The 26619-nt window shown below is 40.9% G+C and overlaps 1 protein-coding gene across 2 annotated transcripts in view; it reads right to left on the bottom strand.

Annotated features, from left to right (window-relative positions):
• The window catches only part of PI4KA (phosphatidylinositol 4-kinase alpha), a 95923-nt gene that overhangs the window by 65054 nt on the left and 4250 nt on the right, over positions 1-26619 (bottom strand). The window contains exons 2-15 of one of the 2 annotated variants that reach the window (XM_054006108.1): positions 19940-20056; positions 18622-18715; positions 14824-14912; positions 14217-14289; positions 13555-13814; positions 12716-12782; positions 10410-10558; positions 9670-9735; positions 7742-7838; positions 6924-7115; positions 5435-5535; positions 4149-4278; positions 2152-2284; positions 53-148 (exon numbers count right to left, since the gene is read on the bottom strand). In XM_054006108.1, the coding sequence (XP_053862083.1) occupies positions 53-148; positions 2152-2284; positions 4149-4278; positions 5435-5535; positions 6924-7115; positions 7742-7838; positions 9670-9735; positions 10410-10558; positions 12716-12782; positions 13555-13814; positions 14217-14289; positions 14824-14912; positions 18622-18715; positions 19940-20056 (1664 nt within the window). The remainder of the gene's footprint in view (positions 1-52; positions 149-2151; positions 2285-4148; positions 4279-5434; positions 5536-6923; positions 7116-7741; positions 7839-9669; positions 9736-10409; positions 10559-12715; positions 12783-13554; positions 13815-14216; positions 14290-14823; positions 14913-18621; positions 18716-19939; positions 20057-26619) is intronic. The other variant, XM_054006110.1, reaches the window with a different exon arrangement.

Genomic DNA, 26619 nt, shown 5'->3' with positions numbered 1-26619 from the left:
AGTTAAATTGACTGAAGACAGAAAAAGATTGGCATTATGCCTAACAACTTACTTGTCACTCTCCTGTGAGATGTACAGACGGTTAGACAAACTGGCTAGGAAAGCCTCAACAATCACCGGGTCTATAGTCAGGCCAGCTTTCAAGCACCTACAGAACATTAAACACAAAACTTGTCAGGACAGCCAAACAGAAAGAGTTATATTTTCACATCTCACTTTAGGTGAGAGTAAGGATCCAATACCAAAACCGCTACACATAAAACTGATACACTCTGAATGGTTCAGTCAGAAAATTATTCTTATGAAAGAATATATTCACATTAGCACATATTTGGCATCCCCTAAAACATTCATGAGAGCCTGGCATTCAGAAGATGCTGTTCAATTATTTCACGAGTTCAGGATTCTTTACACGTTCATGCTTATTTACATATGAAATATAAGCAGAATGAACAAACAGATGATTTTTTTAAAAATTAAAATTGATTTTTTAATTTAAATTAAATACATTTTTATTTTTAAAATAAACCTATTTAAAATTACAATTAAAATTATGACAAGCTACATTAAAGCCTAAATTTAATATTATCTATTAAAATCATTTAAATAAAAAATAATATTTAACCAGTACGTTTGCTGCCAAAGTTTTAAAGAAAATCGAACGGCTGAACTGGCGGCTAAGCACCTGGAACAACAGTTGGCTGAAATGCTAAAGCAGTTTTTGACAGCGGTAGCCTCTTTGGCAGGTACGAAGAAAATATTTTCAGTTTATTCAGCTAGTTCAGTTCAATGACTAGTTCATTCAAAGTTAAGAAACCAACTGGAAGTTGAAAAAGCAAGAAAGCTTGTTTTCCTGTTCCAAGCTATAAATAAAAACAAGATGTAAGAGGGTAAGATCTACTAATATTAAAATCTTGAAGGACATGGTGACCAGAAACAATTAGCTCAATTCATTAACTACAGATAACACTTCCTTTGTCAATTAGTTTTACATGTAAAGCATGTTTTGATACATAAGAAAAAGATTAGTTTATCCAGCATGTCTGAGGTAATTTTATTTAACTAATAAAAAATAAAACTTTAAAATGGTGTTTTTGTTCATTTTGTGCAATTTCCATCCAAACACATATTTATTAATATAAATCATGAGTAAAAACTAATCATCTTCTAGTAAATAAGGTGTCATTCATCATTTTCTAACAAAATAAAAAATGTAAACACTAAGAAGCTGAATAAATGTATGTTAAGATACATAATTGCTTAAATAAATTTGAATAGACATTGTATGCCAAAGTAAAACCTTTTTAAAAGGAAAAGAAAAAAGTACAAAAAGTACAAATGCAGAACAAAACTGAAACCAGTTATTTCAATCAAGCTTTCCTAATTGCCACTTTAAATCATGTTTAAAATACAAGTGACAATGAACACTTCTCAGACACTCGTGTATTTTGCATCTGATTCCCTGCCCTCCAGTGTTTGTATCTGCAGAGCTGGAATTACCTCAACCCTCTTTCTTCCAGATGGAGACAAAAGGACTGAGGGAGGCTGTATGCAGTGTACCTTCCATGGCATTTTAAATATCCTTGACAAGTTGGCCCAGCTCACCATCCTCCCAAGCACCAGATGGTGGATGTGGAGGGAGGTAAACAAGGTCTTTTATAAGCACCCAACAGGGTTCAGGAGAAGTATCTTTTAGGAAGAGAATGGGATTAGGCTGTCCTGCTCCAGCTGGAGCCTCCCTCTCTCCATCCATCCAATCAGCAGCTACTCCAGACAGCAGGGGCAGAGGGTCTAGTGTGATGGTTTAGAAAAATGGGAAGGTGGTGACTTTCCATTGCCTGAGGTTACAAGGGTTTACCAGCGCATCTGCTCCAGGAGAGCTTATTGTGCCAACCTCAGGAGGCACCAGAAGCCTACTGAGCACTCTGGAGGTCACTAGGTGGAGTTAAGGGTATATAAAGCAAGTGGCCCAGTGGCTAGACAAATACTTTTCAGCTGTACAAAAGGTAGCAGGGACCATCTAAAACACTCTGTGTTACACAGCTTCTCCGTTTAATTGATCGTAATGTTTGTCCACTTCAGTGAGAGAAGCACCTGTGTCTTCAAACTGATATAAGTTAGTCCTTCAGTGTTTCTAAGCACAATTCTTACCTGCAGATGTTGTCTATGGCAATGTCTCGAAGCTGTTCATACATGGATGGTTGACTTTTCTTGCCGGGCATTACATTTAGAGTGGACTCTGAATGCTCATTTGTTACGCTGATTTTGATGTCATTGCCACCTACTAAGAACAGAGATGGAGCATAAGAGACAGTGTCTTTTGCTATATCTTTCCTTGAGTTATGTATACGTAAGTAGAGAAATACCTGGCAAGTGAATGCAAAACAGACTAGGACACAGGTGAGAGAGAGACAGGTGCTCTGAAGAACTTTGGTACCATGTGAAGCATGGCTACCAACATGAGCTATAAATTTATTTCATTACTCAATTCACTTTCAGAACTCTCTACCCTTCTCACTTTCCATGGTTTTGAATATTGCTTTAGTATTAGCTAAAATCATTTAATTGGCCGGCTCAAAGCAGAATACTCAAACTTAACATTAGGATTTTTCAAATCAAATCTGCTGGATGTGAATAATCAGTAAACAATTTATTAAACTGATTTTACATTGCCTTACTTTTAATATTTGCATCTACCTTCGTATCTCTAACACTCTGAAATACCTTGAGCCAGATTCATTCCTGGTGCATGCTGAAGTAAACAAAGCTACAGGAGGGATTAATTTCCCTTCGAGTGTTTTAAAGCGTGGTTCTACCTTGGGCATCATTAACAAAATTGCCATCTAAATTTTAGCTGGAGACTCTTTACTAGTTGTGGTACTGTAAGAGGCAGAAGGAGTACAGATTCACATTCAAATCCAGGGATATTCTGCAGGACTGGCAGTTAGGGGGGAAAAAAAAAAAATCAACATTCAATTTGTAATTGAAAACTTTGATATGAAAATCCTGGAGAACAAATAAAAATGGAACTCCACGTTGTCAGTGAGTCGCTTTTCCGAAAGTAATCATAGCAATATCCAATATGTAAAAAAAAAAAGTTTATGATTACATTTTTGGTGGTCAGGGAACTTACGAGTCATAACATTGGCTCACTCGTCTATACACCAAACAGTCAAAGCGTGTCTTTAAATAGACTAGCATGCAGCAATGAGCATACACTTCTGCTTTCCATCTAAACTGTTTGATTTGTGGTTCTCATCCTCCCAAACCATCCCCAACTAATTGGTCTGTTTCATCCACCTAACACAGACTGAAAGCAGCCCAAGGCAACTGGCTGGCAACTCATGCTGCACATAAGAAGTGGTGGGATTTGCTGGGGGGGGGGGCACTTAATCTTCCTGGGTATGAAACAGAGGATGGATGGATGGATGAACACAATTCTTTAGTTACACTTCAATCTATGCACTAACAGATGAAATTCTAAGCGTAACCAAGATGTCACAGTAATTTTAAAAAACAGGCTTAACATCTTTAGACATGACACAAAAAATAGACCATTTAGAACCAACCAAAAAAATTTACAGAAACTAGGTTATTTGACCAACATGAACACACATTTGTTGTACCTTCTATTACAATCTTGCTATTTCAAAAGTCATAATTTTCTGCTGATATATTTGTTCATAGATATATATACACTCTCTCTCTCACACACACACACACACACACACACACACACACACACACACACACACAACAAATTTAACACCTTGATACCACTGTGGGTCAGAGGGGACACTAACTGTTTAAGAGAATGAAAGTTACCAAAATTATAAAATATATGACAGTATTAGGCAAAACTGACTTTGCAGGGTTGAGAGAGTAGGATGCAATGGACTTGTATTTCTGTATGGTTATTGCTAGCCCTGAGACATCAGGGTGTATTTTTGCATGAATTTTTTTTGCATTCCCTCTCTTCCTCCAAAACAAAACAAATAAACCCAACCCACAAATAAATAACTTGGTAGAAAATGAAAAAACCTTTAAGTAAGTTGTAATAATAAAAGGAAATTTAAGAGCAAATTAGTGTTGTTTGTGGTACACCACATGACTGGACCATAGATGGAGCTAATATTGCTTTCATTTACCTGTATGATACTGGCTGTGGTACTTGTAAAGTTTCACTAGCACTGGGGAAGGAATAACGAGGAAGTCCCTCAAAGACGGAGTGACAGAATGAACCACAACAGGGAACCTCTCACACAAACGACCTAGACCCTAGAAGAAAAGAATTGACGCATTAAAACTTCTAACTTTCTTGCTGTATAAGCAGACCTATTTTTATTTTAACTGTGTGCTCATGGCTTTAAAAACAAAACAAAAAATCACTGCTGAGGGATTTGTACTCCAGTGAAAGAATGTTTCAAACCTCTGATCTAAAGATCCCTCTGACAGCATGACAAGTAAGCAATTTCTTGCCCTTTTCTTCCCAGGGGTTTCTCAGAAGATAGCATCCAATATATCAAATGAACAGGCTTCCCTGGAAGCAAAGTTATGGAATAAACACATTTTAAAGAGCCCTGAGGAGTAACATGTCTTTGCTATTCCGGTCTTGATTACAGAATGACAACTGTGGACTGGTTTTGCAAAGTGGATCAGTTTCCAACTAGAATGAGGCTGATAACACCATACTCCTTTTTCCCTTTTAAAAATGAATTTTCTACTCCTGGATAACACCACATTGATAATCCTAAAGGATCACGTACATTTATCGACAGATCATGTGCAGTATGGGCACGTTTCTGCACACTAACCTGCCAATATGAATCAACCCTGACCTGAAAAGAGACCACCATAGCAATGAGAAAGGCAGGTCAATCTCCAGGACTTTTTCCACATTGCCCTCTACAGACTGTCAACAAAGAGGTTAATTAGTTCTAAATATGGTAGGGCCTTTATGAATGGGACACCTCACTTTCTAGGCTGGTTTGCGTCCTATTTAATTAATTTCACACAGGCTACTGAGGCATCATCAGATGGTCTCAGGTTTTGACCACTACCAACCTCTGTTGGATTTAAACTGGTGAACAAGAGGTGAAAGGTTTCATATCTCAACTAATCCCAGGAGCCACCTAGTCTCACTTAACTTTTTTAAATTGGTCAGGTAAAGCAAATATGAACCTAGGGTTGACAGAAATACATGGCTGATACAATAACCTGTTGATTGCGTCCCACAAAGAAAATCTGAGCTAAGTAGATTCTGGGAAGCACCACCTCACTGTGGTTTCGAGCCCCTAACATGCAGAGGACACTGGCAAGTAGTAATATAACCAGAAGATGAGAAAACTGTTAAATTAGTCTGTAAACACCCAAGCAATTTTACTAAATGATTGCTGAAATCAAAATACTCCTTTTCAATCCTTTAATGACAGACCTGCAAGCAGCAGATCAGCAGCGGCAAGTGAGCAATGATGACTTTGCTGGAGGTCTTGGACTGCAGCTTTTCCGACAGCTTGATGCACAGGTTTTCTGCACCTTTGTTCCAAAAGAAGGAAATCAATAATAGATCTGAAGAATGTATGTGAATTTATTAGCCTAGCTAGTACTATGTGCTTACTGAAGACCATAAAACAGGTAGGGAATTTGCTGGATCCACCTACTCCAGAGTGCAGAAACTCCGAATAATTTCAAATATCAGAGGGGTAGCCGTGTTAGTCTGGATCTGTAAAAAAGACGCGTCTAACGAAGTGGGCATTCACCCACGAAAGCTTATGCTCCAATACATCTGTTAGTCTTAAAGGTGCCACAGGACCCTCGTTGCCTTTTACGAATAATTTCAGTTTTACAGAATGTTATCCATGGCGTTTTGATTTGGCTTGAATGGTTTAGGAGTCTTTAAAACTTTGTTGGTAATATTTTGGTAAAAAGTTTGGGAATCTTATTAATATCTGCAATAAACAGTTCTTTCAAATATTCTGAACTGAGATAGCTACAGGTCTCAAAGACAGCTTGGGTTTGTTTGTTTAATTGGATAGCCATCCACAGGTATTTAAACAAATGTTTAATAGATCAGTGGGTAGAAGTTTAAATTTAAAGAAAGGAGGAAAATGTAGGTAAATATCAGGAAAGCTTCCCAACAATATCTACGAAAAAGTGGAAGCATCTTGTTGAGACATTCGTCATCTGGATGAACTAATGGGCCTTTTCCACATTATTTCTATCAGTAATTTTGCAAGATTTTTAGAAGATCTTGCATGTCCATGCCTATATTTCTGATACTGTAAAGTTATCTTTAACGGCAATATATGCAGTATGTATGAGATTTAATGCAAATATCACTTTTAGGGGGATCTTTCCACTCAAGTCAGAGTATCCCACATAACACAAACATAGTATGACCCTAAGTCAGGAAAACATCCCTATTCAGAAAAGCACTTTCTTACTTTAAAAGCACGCGATTAGGTGCTTTACTGGATCAGGTCTATATTAAAAAGATATTCAGAATGATTTATAGCAACTAGAGTTAACAGATTCTGCATTATGGAGATGTCAAACCCTCTCTGTAGGCAAGGATGAATTTAGATTTGCACTTCATGGTGCAATAACATAGTGCATTCTCTCCAAACTTACACAACTTATTCTCTGAATTCAGAAAGTTCTCAGAAAATCCTTTAGGTCAGTTAACCAGCTTATGAGTTACAAGCATTTTAAAATGACCCTTGTATTTTTCTGGCAAGGTTGACTTTCTTTGGCTTTCTCTAGCAAAAAAATTCCTGAAGTTTATCATTAAATGTATTTTATGGCAAGCATCATGTAATAGAAATGATCCTTCATCAACTACTGACAATGGAGAATGAGTTGTACAAAACACTTCTGGCAAGACGAAAAGACATTCTGATGAGACAGAAGCATGTATTTTTCACCTTGCTCATCTTTCACAGCCCACACCATGAGATCCACACAGGCTGCATTAGCCTGGCAACGCAATTTCAGAGGGCTCAGTTCATTGTGTAGCCGATCTACATCATGCAGGATTTTCTGAAGCTCTGACTGGCTGCTGTTGAATTGTTCCAGCACAAAATCATGGATTTCCTTAACAAATGAGTTTGGAAGATCTGCAGGAATAAGAGGGAAAATGTATTCTAGCACAAAGAAAGTAACTGTTCCCCAGATAGCATATACATGAGATCAATCCATTTTTATATTAAATATAAAACATTATTCATAAAAAGATTTCTTTCCAAATGAGAAGTAAAATAATTTCATAGCAAAGACCACTGGGAAATTAACAAATTGGATGCTGATTGTCCCCCCCCCGGCAGATGACCACAACAGATTAAATAATTACATTTTATAGGGCAACTTTTATACCCAAGTGCTTCACAAACTGTATAGCATACATACAGCACCCATGAAGCACTGCACCCCTTCCAACCACTTGGAGCACAGCATTCAATGCACACAGTGCTTTATATTCTCCCCCGTCATATTAATACTACTACTACTACTAATATATGGAGATATACCAATCTCATAGAACCGGAAGGGACCTTGAAAGGTCATCGAGTCCAGCCCCCTGCCTTCACTAGCAGGACCAAGTACTGATTTTGCCCCAGATCTCTAAGTGGCCCCCTCAAGGATTGAACTCACAACCCTGGGTTTAGCAGGCCAATGCTCAAACCACTGAGCTCTCCCTCCCCCCATTACTTAGTAGAAAGTCATATTACTATAAGTACCGTACCTTTCATGTAGTATAATGTGTCTCTTAACATTTTAAACTGGGCAAGGTAAAGCGGGTCACTGAATGTTTTATAATAGAGATCTGCATTAGGACTTATCTGTAAAAGTAAAAAACAGCTGTAAGTTTCAAAAGGAAACGAAACAACATTTTCCTATGAAATAGAAAACTGAAGAACAAATAAAACCCCTTATTCAGATCAGGTAACTCATTTTCTATATTAGAGATGTAATTGTGATAACTGGTACTGTTTACATTATAATCACACACGGAAAGGGTTTGGGTTTTTTTTGTCTTCACAGTTAACCAAGATGCCAACTATACCTGTTCAATGCATTAAATAGTACTTAACTATCCCATCTATTTAAACACCACAAACTGTAACAAAATTCTCTGTCTGAGAATCCAAAATCATTTTAATTGGAAAAGCAGGAACAGAGACGACAGTTGTTTCCATCAAAACCTACGTTTTGCACTAGCAAGAAAGGCTGTAGACAAGAGCATAGTTCTTTTCCACAGATGAAAATATATGGGTTTGCTATAGCTCTGAACATACACTCAGCTCAGAACAGCTCTATGTCTAAAATTTCTGAGATCACTAGAGGTGACGTTGATAGAGGATGCTGAGCAATTGTAAACAGTGTGAGCAATCATTTAGCCCCAGAAAGACTTATTTTCCATGCAAAATATGTTCATTGAAAGTAGTCATTCATTGGGTCAGAAGCAGCTAAACTTGGAGGACATCTTGAAAATACAACAGTATCAAGAACTTCCAAGCCAAAAACAGTGAAAAGCAAACGAAGGTCAACACATTTTTGTTTTGTTCAGGAAGTGAGAATGAATGGGAATTAAATTAAAGGCCTTTACCAAAGTTATACCTTTAAAAAATAATAATAATAATAATAATCTTTTGGTTTACTCCATTTAGGAAGTATTAACAGGCTTACCCATCCTTGCCATGTAAATATCGGAAACAAAGCAATAATTACAATGGTGAGTTTTTTTTTAAAGAGACGTTATAAAGTATTATAATCATCAGCGCTCTCTATTTAACAGGGTATTACCATATTACAGAATGAGCATGATCGCAACAACTATGACATGTAATTTCTAGTGATTTTATTAAACTTGAGTGAAATATCTGATTATGTATATTTAACGTCTACCAAATGTTGTTAATAATAATAAAAAAAAATGGACAGGTGTGCGGGATTTTTTTTTATTTTCAGATGAACATACTTTGTCTGGGTATTGAATAAATGGTACCCAAATATCTAGTCTGTTTTGCTGGGTACATAATTGTTGCATTAATTATTCCATTACTACCATCTCCCGTATTTGTTAACCATTCTTCTACAGGTGTACTACTTTTCTTTTTCCCATGAGAAGCTATGAGTAGGCTAGTAGCTATTAGCAGATGGGAGAATAATAATTTGTTTTCTTTTGTGTGACCACTTCCACTGGGAAGCCCCAGGAGGATTACCAAGGGATCATTTGGTAATATATATCCAACAATTTGTGATATGTGGTTACAAAATGCATCTCAATACTCTCTAATGATTGGACAAGTCCACCACATATGCATAAAATCTCTTTCCAAAGAATTTTAATAACTAGTTTCAAATTCTCCCTGCTGAAGTGCTTAGGATGCCAATGCTGCAGGGGAATGTGTGTTTAAAAACAAATATTTCCACAGATTTCTCATAAGTTAATGGAAATATTTCTACTGGTCTTAGGCTTTGAAAAAACTAAATTCTTATGAATCAAAAGCATAAAGCAAACATTAGTTGAGTGTCCCTAATCACGTCCCTTATTTTTATTCATTTTATTTTTAGTCATCTCTTACCTTTGATTTCACAATAGTTAGGACTTTAAAAACCATGTGGGATTCTTTTTAAACATTTCAAATGGTAAATTAAACTAAGACATACCTCTGCAACTTCATCTACAACTGCATCTAAGCTTTTGAGAACAGAATCCCCAACAATCTGTTTCACCTACACAGAAAATAGAAGTTTGGTTTTATCATTGGCATTATCTTGGTTGATAGTTTGTTTTACAGTCACAATTTAGGCTGGTCAAAGAAAGCATTCAATCATTTGAATATTAAACATCAGACTAAATTAAGGCAGCAAAAAGTTATATAGTAATTCCTATTATCACCCTTTGTATTACCATGGTGCACAAAGGCCCTGAGCAATTACACAGGATGTGTCTAGAAGAGCCACCAGGCTCTGCCATCAGATGTAGTCCAATAAACCATCCCCCACTAGAAAACGGCACTGTTCTCAAGTTACATCAGATTAATTTGCCTGTCAGGTGCAAACAAGATGGCTTTGCCAATACAAACATTTCAATACTAACTTTATTACTTTAAATTACTAACATTTCATGAGCAATATTAATCAACAATATTAATCAGTAAGGCCTGATGTTAATAATAGCATAGAAAAAATATCCTTCTATTTATATGTTAAGGTAAACACAGCATGGACACAACCTACATATGTTCATACACACACACACACCCCTTACATTGCCTAATTACACAAGGCACCTCCTCTTGTACACCTGAAAGCTGCTCACTCTGCAGCTTACACAAAATACCCTCAACTGCGGTGTCTAAAATGAGCACATAAAACCCAGACCTTAAAATCAGCTCATACTGTACCATGAGCAGCAGCTGCCGGAGCATTTCCAGTGGAATATCAAATTCCTTGTTACTAATACCATTAAAGAGAGGAGAAACTGAGAAGCTAGAGCTGATTGTAGAGAAGTAATAATCAGGGTCCAATGCACTCCCATCAGGTAGGTAGGACCCTGCAGACAAGAACAGACAAGAACACAATAACATTAGGTTATTCAAAATGTTTATTGTGTTCTTTGTTAAATGTGAAGGAAGACTCGGGCAAACTAAGATACTTTGATCTTAAATTTCAATACGGTAATGGTCTATCCCTGATAAACCATGAAGGGCTTAATCTATAACAACTATAATAATGGACATCCATCTATAATCTAATGTAAACTAGAACTACAGATTCAGCCATTTGATACATACAAGCTTAGAGAAGAAATTCCGTTAAAAATATTTGCATTCATTTTGTAATCAGCATTTGGTAGGACTTTTGCTCAATTTCTGCAGTATGTTTACTTCAAAAAACCCTCTGTGCACATGATTTTGGATGGAAATATAGAAATACTGGCTAACAAATTAATGAGAAAATCTTGCAAAACTACGTAAGTTTAAAGTCATATTACACCTTCCATCTTAAATAGAAATCAAGATACTGTTACAATTTGAAGGTACAAGAGAAATCAATATATAATTTTAATACTAGAGTACACTGGTCATCAAGAAGCCACGTATGAACTTTTGGCACTCCATTCCCTTTCTGGCATCACCATCTTGCTTTTTGTAACTCCTCAGCTGCGTGAGTTAATACAGTGTTTTTCTTGTGATTAACAGACTTTCAAAATGTATTATTTACTGAAGAACTAAAAAAAATATATATATTTTGTCCAACTCCTGTGTCTTGGATAGAATAAAAACAACAAAGGCCATCAATTCTCTTGCATCAGAAAGTAAGACTATTACAAACCCGGGTCAGGAAAAACAAACAAGTGTGTAATTGTCCAGGTGCATTATGGGGGATAATGCAAGGTTTATCTGCCTTTTAAGCGTTTGATAGAAGCTAGTGCTGAAAGCAAAATCCCGAAGTAGAGGGACTATTAGTCTGTTCCAGTACTGTAGTTCCTATGGTTCAAAAAGGGAGCCCCTAAGAAATTCCACATACATATAGCCCAATCCACAGTATGCCCCATTCATCTACATTTTTCATTAACAGCATAAGAGAAGAATTCTCTAACTCCCCCTTTCCTTTTTTTTTTTAATCCAAACATGAATACCTGAGCTGAAGAGGTGTAGGTGGGTATGACGGGTTGTACAGACTGACCTAAGACAGGAAGGAATTAAATGAACTGCCCTGTGACCAGTTAATTAGGCGAGCCTTACTCTGAAATCCCTGTTCAAACTATTGATCCTGAAGGGAGAGTCCTCCAGAAATAATTAATAGGAAGGACAGATAGGAAATAAAAGGGAGAAGACAAACTTAAGCCAGAGTTGCCCAGAAGAGGGAGAGCACTATTCAGTCAAAGGCTGGGAACAGCCCAAGCAATAAGGCGCCCAAAAGGGCTAAACAAAGCCAAAAAATAACAAAAGACCCAATAAGTACAGAGCTCACTCTCCTCCCACTTCATCAAGAGTATCAATTTATTTTTTCAGCTCTGCAAGTGTCCCACTGAAAGGTGACAGGCTCATCTCATTCACAACTGGAATTCTACCACTTGATTTTAGTATTGTATCCATAGCAATGAGTACATACATAGTCAGTATAGTCTTTCAAGATCTCCCTTTTGTGAGTTTTAACTTTGACTTTTCCATGACAGTTCACAATTTTGGCACGCCAAAGTAAGAGTTCCTATAACCTACACATATCAAATTTATTTCTAGTAAGGTGCGTTACTTTGGGCTTATACAACTTGCCATCAAACAGGATTCAAGATTTCAATCCTCAGTCTGCCATTTTAGCTGTACAGTGAAGTACAATATAAAACATTTGTTATTTAAAGTTATTCTGCCTAATCTTCTAAACTATGTTTTGCCCCAGTGTGATTAAGCTCTCTAGGACTAGGCATAGACTGCTTAGCAGTCAGAAAATGTCTCTCTTGGAAGCTAGACAAAAAAACATTGTTGTTGGAAACCACTATTGCTGGAAATAAAGATTATCCAATAACTTGTTAATGCAAAACGTATCAGAACTCTACCACATACATGCCAAAGAATTACTACCAGCAACCCTGAAGGCAAAGAGAATGCACGGAGGTTTGGGTTCCCTAGCCTTCCTATTGGTAAAGAGTGACAAAAACCACACTGCTCTTTGGCAAAATAGTAAAGACTGGAAGCTGAAGCTTTACCTTCAAAGTAATGAATGGCAGATCCTCCAGGGGAGCTGGGAGGGGGAATTCCACGTTCAGGACTGACCTGAAACACAAGATAATAGTTGCATTTTATCATTAAAGGCCAGTGAAGCCTTGAGAAATCTAAGATGATATGGCCTCAAATATATTTTCTCTTTTAACAATGCATATTATCATTAATATATCCAGAAAGGTGCTGATGAGCCCACAATGCCTACTGAAGTCAATGGGAGTTTTGAGTGTTTAGTAACTCTCAGGATCAGGCTTGAGTCAGGCCACAACTTCAAACACAAAGAGGCACTGATGAAGAAGGGAGTGAGTGTCCTGGTTAACGGAATGCAGTAGTCATCAGGATTCCTGGGGTATATGCCCAACTCTGCTAATACCTCATTCTGTGATTCTGGGCAGGTCATCTGAAGTCTGATTTTCCAAAGGGGGTGCACGCTTACAGCTCCTCCTGAAGCCAAAGGGCATTGTCGGTGGTCATCACCTCTGAAAACTCAAACTGTTAACTTCTCTGTCTAACTTTCCCATCTGCTAAACAGGTATGCATTATTATACCTGCTACACAGGGATAGTGCAAGGCTTAATGATTGCAAATCCTTGGAGATCTTTTAAGTAAAAACTATTAATATGGTGGTAGCTAGCTTAACTGTCATCAATTATTCTGTGGTTCAGGGAGAGCTGAACAACTGAAAAAGAGAGAAAGCTTTGAATCCGTTCAAGTACAGCACTGAATGACTGTCAGTAGACATAATTTTGAGCATCTCTTAATTCCACCAAAGAACAGAAAAGGACTTAAGCGCGGTCTTCATTGTAAAGGTGGCCACACAAACCTGTGAGATGCTGGACACACTGCTGGTCTTTCTCTTTAAGGTTCCTTCTTGACAGACAGTGAGAAGAGAGCTGGGAAGAATTGATCTAAAATCATTAAAAGAACGTCTGCGAATTCCTTCAAGTTCTTCCGGGACTCTCAGGGAATGTGGAAGAGCTTTAGGGAAAAGCTTTGAGAGGAGAGACTCTTCTGAATTGCTGTAGCGACCAAATGCTCGTGAAATTCCAATCAGGCACGGGACTGCATATTTGCACAAGTACTCTAGAAAACAAAATTAAGTCATGTATCTTTCTTACTACAGTATACTACTAGCAGCTTATGACTTCTTCTTGCCAGCTTTGCTACAAGCTCACTAAAAGCATTGCAGCACAATATACATCACAAAGCCAGACTTGCATTATTAGAGGAAGAACGGCAAATTTACATCATATAAGTAAATATGTATTTTCAGCTTAGCTCAAAATTTACCAATCAGCATACAAACAAAAGACAGAATGCACTCACCAATTATGGACATTTTGTCATCAATTACAGCCCAAATGATTAATGCTAGTTATATAATACACCTTTTAAAAAGCATGGTGGTGAAGGTGAGAGAGCAAGTGAAGTTCAGATGATGCTAAAATAAAGATGCAACACCAATTTAAAGAACTGTTCCAATACCTTTCTCCTGGTTTTGTGGGGACTGGCACATTCCCAGCAGGAACTGCATCACTTGCAGAATTGCCTCTAAAACCTACAACAACCAAGGAAGACGTACAAAAACATTCTTCAGTGAACACTTTAAAGCTAGCACATGCCAGATCATTACATTAAGTCAAATGAAACTTGCAAACAAACATCACATATTTTAAATTGAATGGGTTTTTGATACTGTATGAAAGAAAGATATGTTTCTCTCTAACTCATTTAACTAAAGAAACCTCCTTAGCTAAAGTAATAGCCTAAACAAACTCATAAGCATTAGCATTTTGAGAAAGCAATATCTCCAACTCTGGTATAAACACAATAATTCTGAGTCACTTGGCTTTATTATGGGCAATGTTTTTGGGCTTAAACCTCAAAAGACATGTGTGAGTAACTTTTGAGCACCACAGGACTATTCACAGAAGTAAAGTTATTCAACTGCAGTGTTTATGTGATCGCGTCCTTTGTGAAGAAAAGCAGCCATGGTATTCTTTATTTTAAACCCTTTTTGCACCTTTTTGAGATAGTTATTTAAGCAACAGACGTCTAAGAGTGCACATTGAAAAATTTCAGTGAACTCTACCTGTTCTCTAAGAGTGGCATCCCTATAGGCAACATCTGACAACAAAGTCACCAAGCAGAAGCTGAAATTTTCTGCAACTGGAAGCATGCCTGCAGAAGCGGGGAGGGAAAGGGTGGAGAAAGGAGAGACAACATTACAATAGGACTTGGGTCAGCCATTTGAAAATAAGAAGTAATATTTTATTATTGTCACAAGAAGCCATAAGGCATCCTTTCAATAATGCCCCATGGCACAGCTAAATCAACCAAGTCAGTTTATGAGTAACTCACATATACATGAAGATTTAAATCATACGCTTTAGCCAGTAATTAGTGAAAAACAAGAGAAATATGTTGCTTTAGAGGGAATAATAAATATTCCTTGTTTCATATATAAGCCATGGCAGAAGACAAAGATTAAAATAAAGTAGTCATTTGGCATTAACATTCAGACAATGAACAAATTCCAGTGTTGAAAGAAAGCGAGAAAGAAAGGCATACTGATTCCAAGTCTGAGAACTAATGAAAGATGCAATAAAGGAAAAGGAGTAAGCGCAAAAGAAGCAGAAAGATTTGCTAATATGGAATAGTCATTATTGCAACAACCTATAAAGCTAGCATATCTGTTTCAGAAAAGCCAGTGTCTTCCCAACATGCAGGAGAAATCCTACTGTTTAATAATCATAAGGGCCGCAGGATCAGGCCACAGGACAGGACTGACATAGGCTGCAAGGCAGGATATGCTGATGAGTAACAACTTTACTACCACATTATACCCTGACAGGTTATCCACTGGTGACAATAATGGACTGGAGTGCAGACAAGACAATAGCATCATTGTCCAAGAGAGCTGGCTGTATTTTAAAGAATCCTTATTGAGGTTGCAGGAACAAACCATCCCGATGTGTAGACAGAATAGTAAATATGGCAGGCGACCACCTTGGCTTAAAAGTGAAATCCTTGCTGCTCTTAAACACAAAAAAGCAGCTTACAGGAAGTGGAAGCTTGGACAAATGACCAGGGAGGAGTATAAAAATATTGCTCAGGCATGCAGGAGTGAAATCAGGAAGGCCAAATCACAATTGGAGTTGCAGCCAGCTAGGGATGTTAAGAGTAACAAGAAGGGTTTCTACAGGTACATTAGCAACAAGTAGGTGGTCAGGGAAAGTGTGGGCCCCATACTGAATGAGGGAGGCAACCTAGTGAAGAAGGTGTGGAAAAAGCTAATGTACTCAATGCTTTTTTTGCCTCTGTCTTCACGAACGAGGTCAGCTCCCAGGCCTACTGCACTGGGCAGCACAGTATGGGGAGGAGGTGACCAACCCTCTGTGGAGAAAGAAGTGGTTCAGGACTATTTAGAAAAGCTGGACAAGCACAAGTCCATGGGGTTGGATGCACTGCATCTGAGGGTGCTAAAGGAGTTGGTGGATGTGATTGCAGAGCCATTGGCCATTATCTCTGAAAACTCGTGGCGATCAGGGGAGGTCCCAGATGACCAGAAAAAGGCTAATGTAGTGCCCATCTTTAAAAAAGGGAAGGAGGAGGATCCGGGGAACTACAGGCCAGTCAGCCTCACCTCAGTCCCTTGAAAAATCAAGGAATCACTTTTGAAGCACTTTGAGGAGAGGAAAGTGATCAGGAACAGTCAGCATGGATTCACCAAGGGCAAGTCATGCCTGTCTAACTGCCTTCTATGATGAGATATCTGGCTCTGTGGATGAGGGGAAAGCAGTGGATGTGTTATTCCTGGACTTTAGCAAAGCTTTTGATACGGTCTCCCACAGTATTCTTGCCAGCAAGTTAAAGAAGTATGGGCTGGATGAATGGACTATAAAGTGGATAGAAAGCTGGCTAGATCGTCGGGCTCAACGGATAGTCATCAATGGCTCCATGTCTAGTTGGCAGCTGGTATTAAGCGGAGTGCCCCAAGGGTCAGTCCTGGGGCCGGTTTTGTTCAATACCTTCATTAATGATCTGGAAGATGGCGTGGATTGTACCTCAGCAAGTTTGCAGATGACACTAAACTGGGAGGAGTGGTAGATACACTGAGGGTAGGGATAGGATACAGAGGGACCTAGACAAATTAGAGGATTGGGCCAAAAGAAATCTGATGAGGTTCAACAAGGACAAGTGCCGAGTCCTGCACTTAGGACGGAAGAATCCCATGCACTGCTACAGACTAGAGACAAAGTGGCTGGGCAGAGGTTCTGCAGAAAAGGACCTAGGGGTTACAGTGGACGAGAAGCTCGCTATGAGTCAACAGCGTCCCCTTGTTGCCAAGAAGGCTAACAGCATTTTGGGCTGTATAAATAGGAGCATTGCCAGCAGTTCGAGGGACGTGATCATTCCCCTCTATTCAGCATTGGTGAGGCCTCATCTGGAGTACTGTGTCCAGTTTTGGGCTCCACACTACAAGAAGGATATGGAAAAATTGCAAAGGGTCCAGCGGAGTGCAACAAAAATGATTAGGGGTCTGGAGCACATGACTCATGAGAAGAGGCTGCAGAAGAGAAGAATGAGGGGGGATTTGATAGCTGCTTTCAACTACCTGAAAGGAGGTTCCAAAGAGGATGGACCTAAACTGTTCTCAGTGGTACCGGATGACAGAACAAGAAGTAATGGTCTCAAATTGCAGAGGGGGAGGTTTAGATTAGATATTAGGAAAAACTTTTTCACTAGGAGGGTGGTGAAGCACTGGAATGGGTTACCTAGGGAGGTGGTGAAATTTCCTTACTTAGAGGTTTTTAAGGCCCAGCTTGACAAAGCCCTGGCTGGGATGATTTAGTTGGGGATTGGTCCTGCTTTGAGCAAGGGGTTGGACTAGAGGACCTCCTGAGGTCCCTTCCAACCCTGACATTCTATGATTCTATGATCATTTGAATCTCTTGGACAAAAAAAAAAAAGCTAACAGTGTTTGAGTAAATGTGCCTTTCAGGTGGCAAAGATTTTAATAAAGCACCCCTACCAATCCTTGCTGAAACTAAGTTGAATCTGAAAAGAACCTGAGTAACTCATTCTAAGAGGTTTTAAGCACAGAAGGCTGGACATTCTCAGTAGGAGAGGAAAGTACAAAAACCAGCTGATGTCAGAAAGTTGCAAACTATGAAGTTCAGAGTTGTTCCCTGGTAGGAAAGTGAGATTTGAGAGGAGAGAGAAATGCCCTAAGAAAAACATATCAGACAGGTGGGCTTAGTCTTTCCTAAAGAAGGGAAAAATAGGAGTTTCCAGTTTCTATAGCCTTGCTGTGAAAAGGGAAAATCCTAAATATGTCGCGCATAATTTAATAAAAATAAATAAATAAACGAACAGCAGCAGCATGCACTCTAATTAGGAGCTTTTTGGGATTTCAAAATACTTTTACAAACATTAGCAAACTAAACCTTACATACCCCTACATGGTAGAGAAGTATTCTCTCTACCATTTTAACGATAGGTAAATTAAGACTCCAAGTAGTTAAGTGTTTTACCCAAGTTTGAACAACAAACCAGTGGCAAAGCTGGGAATAGCACCCAAGAATCTTGACTATCACTCTCCACTCTAGTCATTATACTATCTCCTAACAACTTAACCCTGAAGATGTGACTGACTGGTATCGAATTATTTGGAAAGCAGCTAAGCTGACATCAGGAAAGGTGTGAGCTATTCAACTTCCTTTCTGGCCTCTCAAGAAGAATCAGTTTTACTGCTGTATCTTTCCAACACAGGCAGTTATGTCAACAGCTAAAAGCACAAGGGAGCTGATCACTTCCCTTAGAACTAAGTTCTGGACTGAGTTCAATTTCCCAAGCACATTCTCTGAAGAGTAAAACTTAAAACAACCTCTGCCTTTTCGTGCAGTGCTTTCTTCTATCCATTGCACTTTGGGAAGACCCCTCAAAAGCCGGAGAAGATAAGGAACCACACTGTCTTTGTGCTGAAAGAGAAAACATTTGTTTGAAATGGAGGATAAAAATTGAGTAACAGTTTCAATACACATTAGTCATGCAGAGGAAGGGTAAAGTGACTATATATATAGAACTCAAGTCATCTAATGATTATTTACAGGCTACCTAAATATCGCATAACAGACTTAATACAGATAAGGTAAATCATGTAACTAGTCCAATGCTATAGATAAAATTGTTCCATCCTGCCAATTGCTAAATGAGACAGGACACTGTTGGTCTATCATGCAATTTGGGGCTGATTATATGTCTTGATCTTTTGTCTCTAGTATGTTGACTTGAGTCTAACAAGAAGCAGAAAATCATTTTGCTATATTGCTAAAACAGTGGAAACTCCCAAATTCTAATGCCAGCCCTTCCTCTGTTGCATTCCATAGCCTTGAGCAAATCACTTAACCTCTCAGTACATGCGCTCAGTTTCCTAATGTATAAATTGGGGACAGTACTAACTTCCCTCACAGGGGTGGATTAACACTTGTTCAATGCTTTGAATACATAAAGCATCATATAAATGCCAAGTTCCATTACAAGTGATGTGGTTTGCCCAGTTCTTAGTAATGAACACATCACAAAATTAAAAAACAAAAAAACAGCAAAGCTGTTAATAATATCGCAATAATATCGATCAACCAAGGGGGAGGCTAAAACAGAAGTGGCTTATGGCCTGGTCCAAAACCGACTGAAGTCAATGAAAAGATTCACATTGAGTTTAATGGATTTTGGATCAGGCACTTAAGGCATCACATCTCTCTCCTTCTAGAGATGACACCACCTTTGGGCAGACTGAAGCCTTCGCATCAGCTCACAGAAACATCATGGCTGCCTGTCCCAGAGAGGCCAGACGTTTAAGATGAATGTTAGTGAACAACATGAACAGCCTTATATGTATAGGTTTTCATCTTAATCCCTCCCATGCATAAAAAGGAAATTATGGGCCTGATTTCCAGGTGTAGGTATATGTTCAAACATAATGTGTGTGAAAATTTAAGCAAGCAATTGCACATTACATTTTTGTGCAAACCGTTCTAAATATCGAGTCTAGATAGAGGCTACGTTCACTTCCATACTTTGCCATGTCTTATTTCAAGCAAGGAACTGCCATACCTACATTTCATTCACCAACCAACCCCATTTAGAGATTTATTCGAAAGTATTTCAGCTAAAGAAAGTCAAAATGAGGGAGAAAGTTGTACCTGAAGGTCAGACTCAATGAGAAAAATTCCCAAAGCAATCACAGCATCTCTGCGGCGCTCATCTAGCTGGAAAATCCCATGGAAATCCACCGGGCACATACATAGCAGCTTCTGTACCTGCAGAAAGAAAAAGAAAAAAAAGGAATGTTAGAACACTGCATTGAGGAACACATAACGCACACATTAAAACTCTGACTGCCAATACCCACAAGTGACCCTATGGCTAGGTCTACACCAGGGATCGGCAACCTTTGGCACGCGGCTCTCCAGGGTAAGCACCCTGGCGGGCCGGGCCGGTTTACCTGCCGCATAGGCTGTTTCGGACGATCCTGGCTCCCACTGGCCGCAGTTCGCCGCTCCAGGCCAATGGAAGTGGCGGCCAGCACATCCCTCCTCCCGCGCTGCTTCCCACAGCCCCCACTGGCGCGCCAGGGGCCAAAGGTTGCCGATCCCTGGTCTACACTATGAACTAGCTCACATACACATACTCGCCCTCGTTCAATGAGAAAGCAGAGCGGCGGTAGTATGGACAGCAACAGCAGAGGCATGGCTGAGCTGTGCAAAGTACAAACCCACCTGAAACTGCCTCCATTGCCACTGTCCATGCTACTGAAGCTACACTACTAGTTATATTTCGGCTAGCTCTCATTGAACTACTTTGAGTGTGTGCACACAAGCACAGGAATGACACCCCTCGTTTGTAATGTAGATATAGCCTAAGAAAACCAAATTAAAAGCCTTGGCTTTTCATTCTTAGAAATCAGAGATGGAAGAGACCTAAAAGGTCATTGTGCCATTCCCCTGCCAAAACAGGGTTCTTCCATACAGTACATTCTCTAGTTTTTTAAAGATACCAGGCAATGGGGCTTCCACAATTTCCTCTGGGTAGCCCCCAGTGCCATCACTAATGTTTTTCAGGGAAGAACACTGAGTTTACTGCATCAAGTCAATTCAAAGAGTCAATTCCACACCAAATGTCCTTTATTATTCAGCCTTTTAATGAAAATAACCCCCAGTGGAAGTGAAGAATGATATTTAAAGAAAGAAAAGAATGGATGCCAACTGTCCACTTTTATACTTAGGGTCATTTAACAATTTTCTTCTACAATTGTATAGTCTTTAGATCTCCAAGAAGTCTTTCTGGAAATCTTGAAACTTTGCATAAATATCATATAGTATATGACAGGGCCCGATCCTGCATTCCTTGTGCACTGAAAACTCCCTTCCACTGAATTCACTGGGTTTCTGGATGTGCAAGAAATTCACAATAGGGCTATATACCATTATATTTGCTCATCTCCCTTGAATACGGAAACCTTTTCTTAACCGTGGATGGAAGTAGATGTTGTCATTGCCACAGCGATGCTTTCTTCATACACAGTATTGCTAAAGCAAACAGTATTGCCTAGCTGGGTGGGACAGATTGTTCAAATCCTTGTAACCACCTAACAGAATAAGTTGCCAGAGCTAAGTATTATTCTACCATTACCTTATCTACTACTGTAGTATCTGCTTTCATATTTACTGAATACACAAGCACAGAATATATCAAATCTCACAGATGTCTGCTTTACATACAGAAAGCGGACATTATTTAAAAGGAGAAACCTGTAAAGACAAGTCATCAAAATGCCCTGACTTTCAAAGGTGTTGAGTACCCACAGATCCTACTGATGTTGAAAAGAGGTGCTCAGTACCTTTGTCTGTCAGGTCACTTCTTACTTAAGTGCCTAACTTTAGGCAGTCAGGTTGAAAAAATGTTAACCAAGTATTTTAATATCCGAAAAGGAGTATTTTCTACTGTAAGACCAGAAAGGAAAACAGTTATTTTTATTATGAACTATTATATAAGAGTACTCAATATGTCTTACTGGATAAGTGTCATTTCATTTGCAATTCAGATTTTCAAATCACTGTATTTCATGGTTCTCTCATCCAAACTTCTCTAACACTGAACAGTTTTAAAAAAGGTTTCCAAACAATATGCATTAATTTATAGTACAGAAGCATAAAAGCAATGTCCCCCCCAGCATCCTATGTTGTTCAACATATTGATAAAAAAAGCTGGAAAAAGGGATGAACAGTGAGGTGGCAAATTTGCAGACGATATAAAATTACTCAAGATCGCAGTCCACTTTGGATTTAGGTAAGACTTACAAAGGGATCTCACAAAACTGGTTGACTGGGTGACAAAATAGCAAATGAAATTCAGTGTTGATAAGTGCAAAGAAATGCACACTGGAAAACACAATCCCAACTATACATATAAAATGATGGGGTCTAAATTAGCTGTTATCAATCCAGAAATATCTTGGAGTCATCATTGATAGTTCACTGGTAACATCTGCTCAATGTGCAGTGGCCACCAAAAAAGCTGTCTCCACACCATTCAGGTGTGATGGTTAAGGTTGAGCATTGCTTACTGTTAAAATATTTTATCATACCACACAAATGACATTGTTTTGACTGATGTAAAATAACACCATGGGTGGTTATGTGAAATAAAAATCCAGTTTATTTTAATGCTCTTTGTTTACTTTTTGCATTTCCCACAATTTAAGGACAGCAGAAAATAAATCAGTTTCACTCTCCCTTCTTCCCCCTCCCCCAGATTTCACTTTCAGGTTCTTTAGTAGTTATAGTTCTGTTCTTAAGCACTTTGGGAAATATTTATTTTGATGAAATTTATTTTGGGTCAAAATTGAAGGTGACATTGTCTGGTAAGCACCATCAGTGTAAAGAAAACTGCGGAGGCTTGGAATTTACTCCACTGGGTTTGCAGTCTAAGAGCCTGTCCCTACCAACAGTTAATACCAGGCATACTGCTTAATATTCTGAGTAGATTACTTAAATGAGAAGTAAGCATTCACATTAGTAAGCTCTGTGCCTGGTAGTCTGAGGGTATGTCTACACTACGAAATTAGTTCGAATTTATAGAAGCCGGTTTTATTGAAATCGGTTGTATACAGCCGATTGTGTATGTCCACACAATAAAATGCTCTAGGTGCTCTAGTCGGCAGACCGCGTCCACAGTACGAGGCTAGCGTCGACTTCCGGAGCATTGCACTATGGGTAGCTATCCCACAGCTATCCCACAGTTCCCGCAGTCTCCGCCGCCCCTTGGAATTCTGGGTTGAGATCCCAATGCCCGGATGATGCAAAACAGTGTCGCGGGCGGTTCTGGGTACATGTCGTCAGGCCCCTCCCTCCCCCGTCACAGCAACGGCAGACAATAGATTCGCGCCTTTTTATCTGGGTTACCTGGGTTACCTGTGCAGACAACATGGAGCCCGCTCAGCACAGCTGAGCTCACCGTCACCATATATCCTCTTGGTGCCGGCAGACGTGGGACTGCATTGCTACACAGCAGCAGCTGCTAACTGCCTTTTGGCGGTAGACGGTGCAGTAGACTGGTAGCCTTCATCGGCGATCTGGGTGCTGGCAGCCGTGGGGCTTGCCTTTTGGCAGTAAATGGTGTATTATGACTGTTAGCCGGCCTATTACAAGTCGGGTCATCGCACATTAGCAGAGTCTTCCCTGAGCAGCAGCTCGTGCAATAGGCCTGAAGACCATCGTCATACACCGCCCCGTATTTGCTGCCAAGCACCCAGAAAGATGCCGAGGGCTATCAGTCACGCTGCACCGTCGTCTTAAGATGTAAAAAATAGATTTTCTCTGTATTCATTTGCTTCCCCCTCCCTCCGTCAAATCAACGGCCTGCTAAACCCAGGGTTTTCAGTTTAATCTTTGGGGGGGACCAGTCTGTGACAGTTGTTTGTGTCTCTCCCTGATGCACAGCCACCGTTCTTTATTTTAATTCCCTGTGCCTGTACGCCATGTCGTCACTCGGCCCCCCTCCCTCCTTCCCCTAGGCCGTCAGATACTACGTTCGCGCCACAGCTCGAGCCGCGAAGCGGTTCACGCCTTTTCTTTGAATTCTGGGTTGAGATCCCAATGCCCGGATGATGCAAAACAGTGTCGCGGGCGGTTCTGGGTACATGTCGTCAGGCCCCTCCCTCCCCCGTCACAGCAACGGCAGACAATAGATTCGCGCCTTTTTACCTGGGTTACCTGGGTTACCTGTGCAGACAACATGGAGCCCGCTCAGCACAGCTGAGCTCACCGTCACCATATGTCCTCTGGGTGCCGGCAGACGTGGGACTGCATTGCTACACAGCAGCAGCTGCTAACTGCCTTTTGGCAGTAGACGGTGTAGCATGAGTAATAGCCGTGGGGCTGGCAGCCGTAGGGCTGCATTGCACCAGCCCCTTCCAGGCGATGGTATATTATGACTGGTACCCGTCGTCGTCGTACTGGAGTGGCTGTCAATCATGGCCACCTGGGCAGACATGCTACTGTCTCGATGATGACGGTTACCAGTCATAATGTACTATTTTCTGCCAATTGCCCAATATTGTCTGCTAAGCACCCAGAAGAGGCCGAGGGCGATGCTGGGTGCTGGCGGACGTGGGGCTGGCAGACATGGGGCTGCATTGCTACACAGCAGCAGCCCCTTGCCTTTTGGCAGATGATGGTATATTATGATTGGTACCCATCATCATCATACTGGTATGGCTGTCACTCATGCTGCAGCGTCGGCTGCCACCTTAAGATGTAAAAAATAGATTTATTCTGTGTTCATTTGCTTCCCCTTCCTCCGTGAAATCAACGGCCTGCTAAGCCCAGGGTTTCCAGTTTAATCTTTGGGGGGACCATTCTGTGTGACAGTTGTTTGTGTTTCTCCCTGTTCCTGTACCTGTACGCCATGTCGTCACTTGGCCCTCCCTCCCTCCCTCCCGCCCTCCTTCTCCTGGTCCATCAGATACTACTTTCGCGCCTTTTTTCTGACCAGGCGCCATAGCTAGCACTGGGATCATGGAGCCCGCTCAGATCACCGCGGCAATTATGAGCACTATGAACACCACGCGCATTGTCCTGGAGTATATGCAGAGCCAGAACATGCCAAGGCGAAACCCGGACCAGGCGAGGAGGCGATTGCAGCACGGCGACGAGAGTGATGAGGAAATTGACATGGCCATAGACCTCTCACAAGGCACAGGCCCCAGCAATGTGGAAATCATGGTGTCACTGGGGCAGGTTGATACCGTGGAACGCCGATTCTGGGCCCGGGAAACAAGCACAGACTGGTGGGATCGCATCGTGCTGCAGGTATGGGACGATTCCCAGTGGCTGCGAAACTTTCGCATGCGTAAGGCCACTTTCATGGAACTTTGTGACTTGCTTTCCCCTGCCCTGAAGCGCCAGAATACCAAGATGAGAGCAGCCCTCACAGTTGAGAAGCGAGTGGCGATAGCCCTGTGGAAGCTTGCAACGCCAGACAGCTACCGGTCAGTCGGGAATCAATTTGGAGTGGGCAAATCTACGGTGGGGGCTGCTGTGATCCAATTTGCCAGGGCAATGAAAGACCTGGTGATAGCAAGGGTAGTGACTCTGGGCAACGTGCAGTCAATAGTGGATGGTTTTGCTGAAATGGGATTCCCAAACTGTGGCGGGGCCATAGACGGAACCCATATCCCTATCTTGTCACCGGAGCACCAAGCCACCGACTACGTAAACCGCAAGGGGTACTTTTCAATGCTGCTGCAAGCCCTGGTGGATCACAAGGGACGTTTCACCAACATCAACGTGGGATGGCCGGGAAAGGTACATGATGCTCGCGTCTTCAGGAACTCTGCTCTGTTTCGAAAGCTGGAGGAAGGGACTTTCTTCCCGGACCAGAAAGTGACCATTGGGGATGTTGAAATGCCTATCGTGATCCTTGGGGACCCAGCCTACCCCTTAATGCCATGGCTCATGAAGCCGTACACAGGCAGCCTGGACAGGAGTCAGGACCTGTTCAACTACAGGCTGAGCAAGTGCCGAATGGTGGTGGAATGTGCATTTGGACGTTTAAAAGCGCGCTGGCGCAGCTTACTGACTCGCTCAGACCTCAGCGAAAAGAATATCCCTATTGTTATTGCTGCTTGCTGTGCGCTCCACAATATCTGTGAGAGTAAGGGGGAGACCTTTATGGCGGGGTGGGAGGTTGAGGCAACTCGCCTGGCCGCTGATTACGCGCAGCCAGACACCAGGGCGGTTAGAGGAGCACAGCAGGGCGCGGTGCGCATCAGAGAAGCTTTGAAAACGAGTTTTGTGACTGGCCAGGCTACTGTGTGAAACTTCTGTTTGTTTCTCCTTGATGAACCCTCCAACCCCCCCCCCCGACCCGGTTCACTCTACTTCCCTGTAAACCAACCACCCCACCCCACCCTCCCCTCCCCCTTGCAGAGGCAATAAAGTAATTGTTTTTTCACATTCATGCATTCTTTATTAGTTCCTTACAGAGGTAGGGGGATAATTGCCAAGGTAGCCTGGGATGGGTGGGGGAGGAGGGATGGAAAAGGACACACTGCATTTTAAAACTTTAACTCTTATTGAAGGCCAGCCTTCTGATGCTTTGGCGATCATCTGGGGTGGAGTGACTGGGTGGACGGAGGCCCCCCCACCGTGTTCTTGGGCGTCTGGGTGAGGAGGCTATGGAACTTGGGGAGGAGGGCTGTTGGTTACACAGGGGCTGTAGCGGCGGTCTCTGCTCCTGCTGCCTTTCCTGCAACTCAACCATACGCTCGAGCATATCACTTTGATGCTCCAGCAGACGGAGCATTGCCTCTTGCCGTCTG

Source organism: Malaclemys terrapin, chromosome 16 (genome assembly GCF_027887155.1).
Source record: "Malaclemys terrapin pileata isolate rMalTer1 chromosome 16, rMalTer1.hap1, whole genome shotgun sequence".
NCBI lineage: Eukaryota > Metazoa > Chordata > Testudines > Emydidae > Malaclemys > Malaclemys terrapin.
This window is presented reverse-complemented; position numbering and strand designations above follow the sequence as displayed.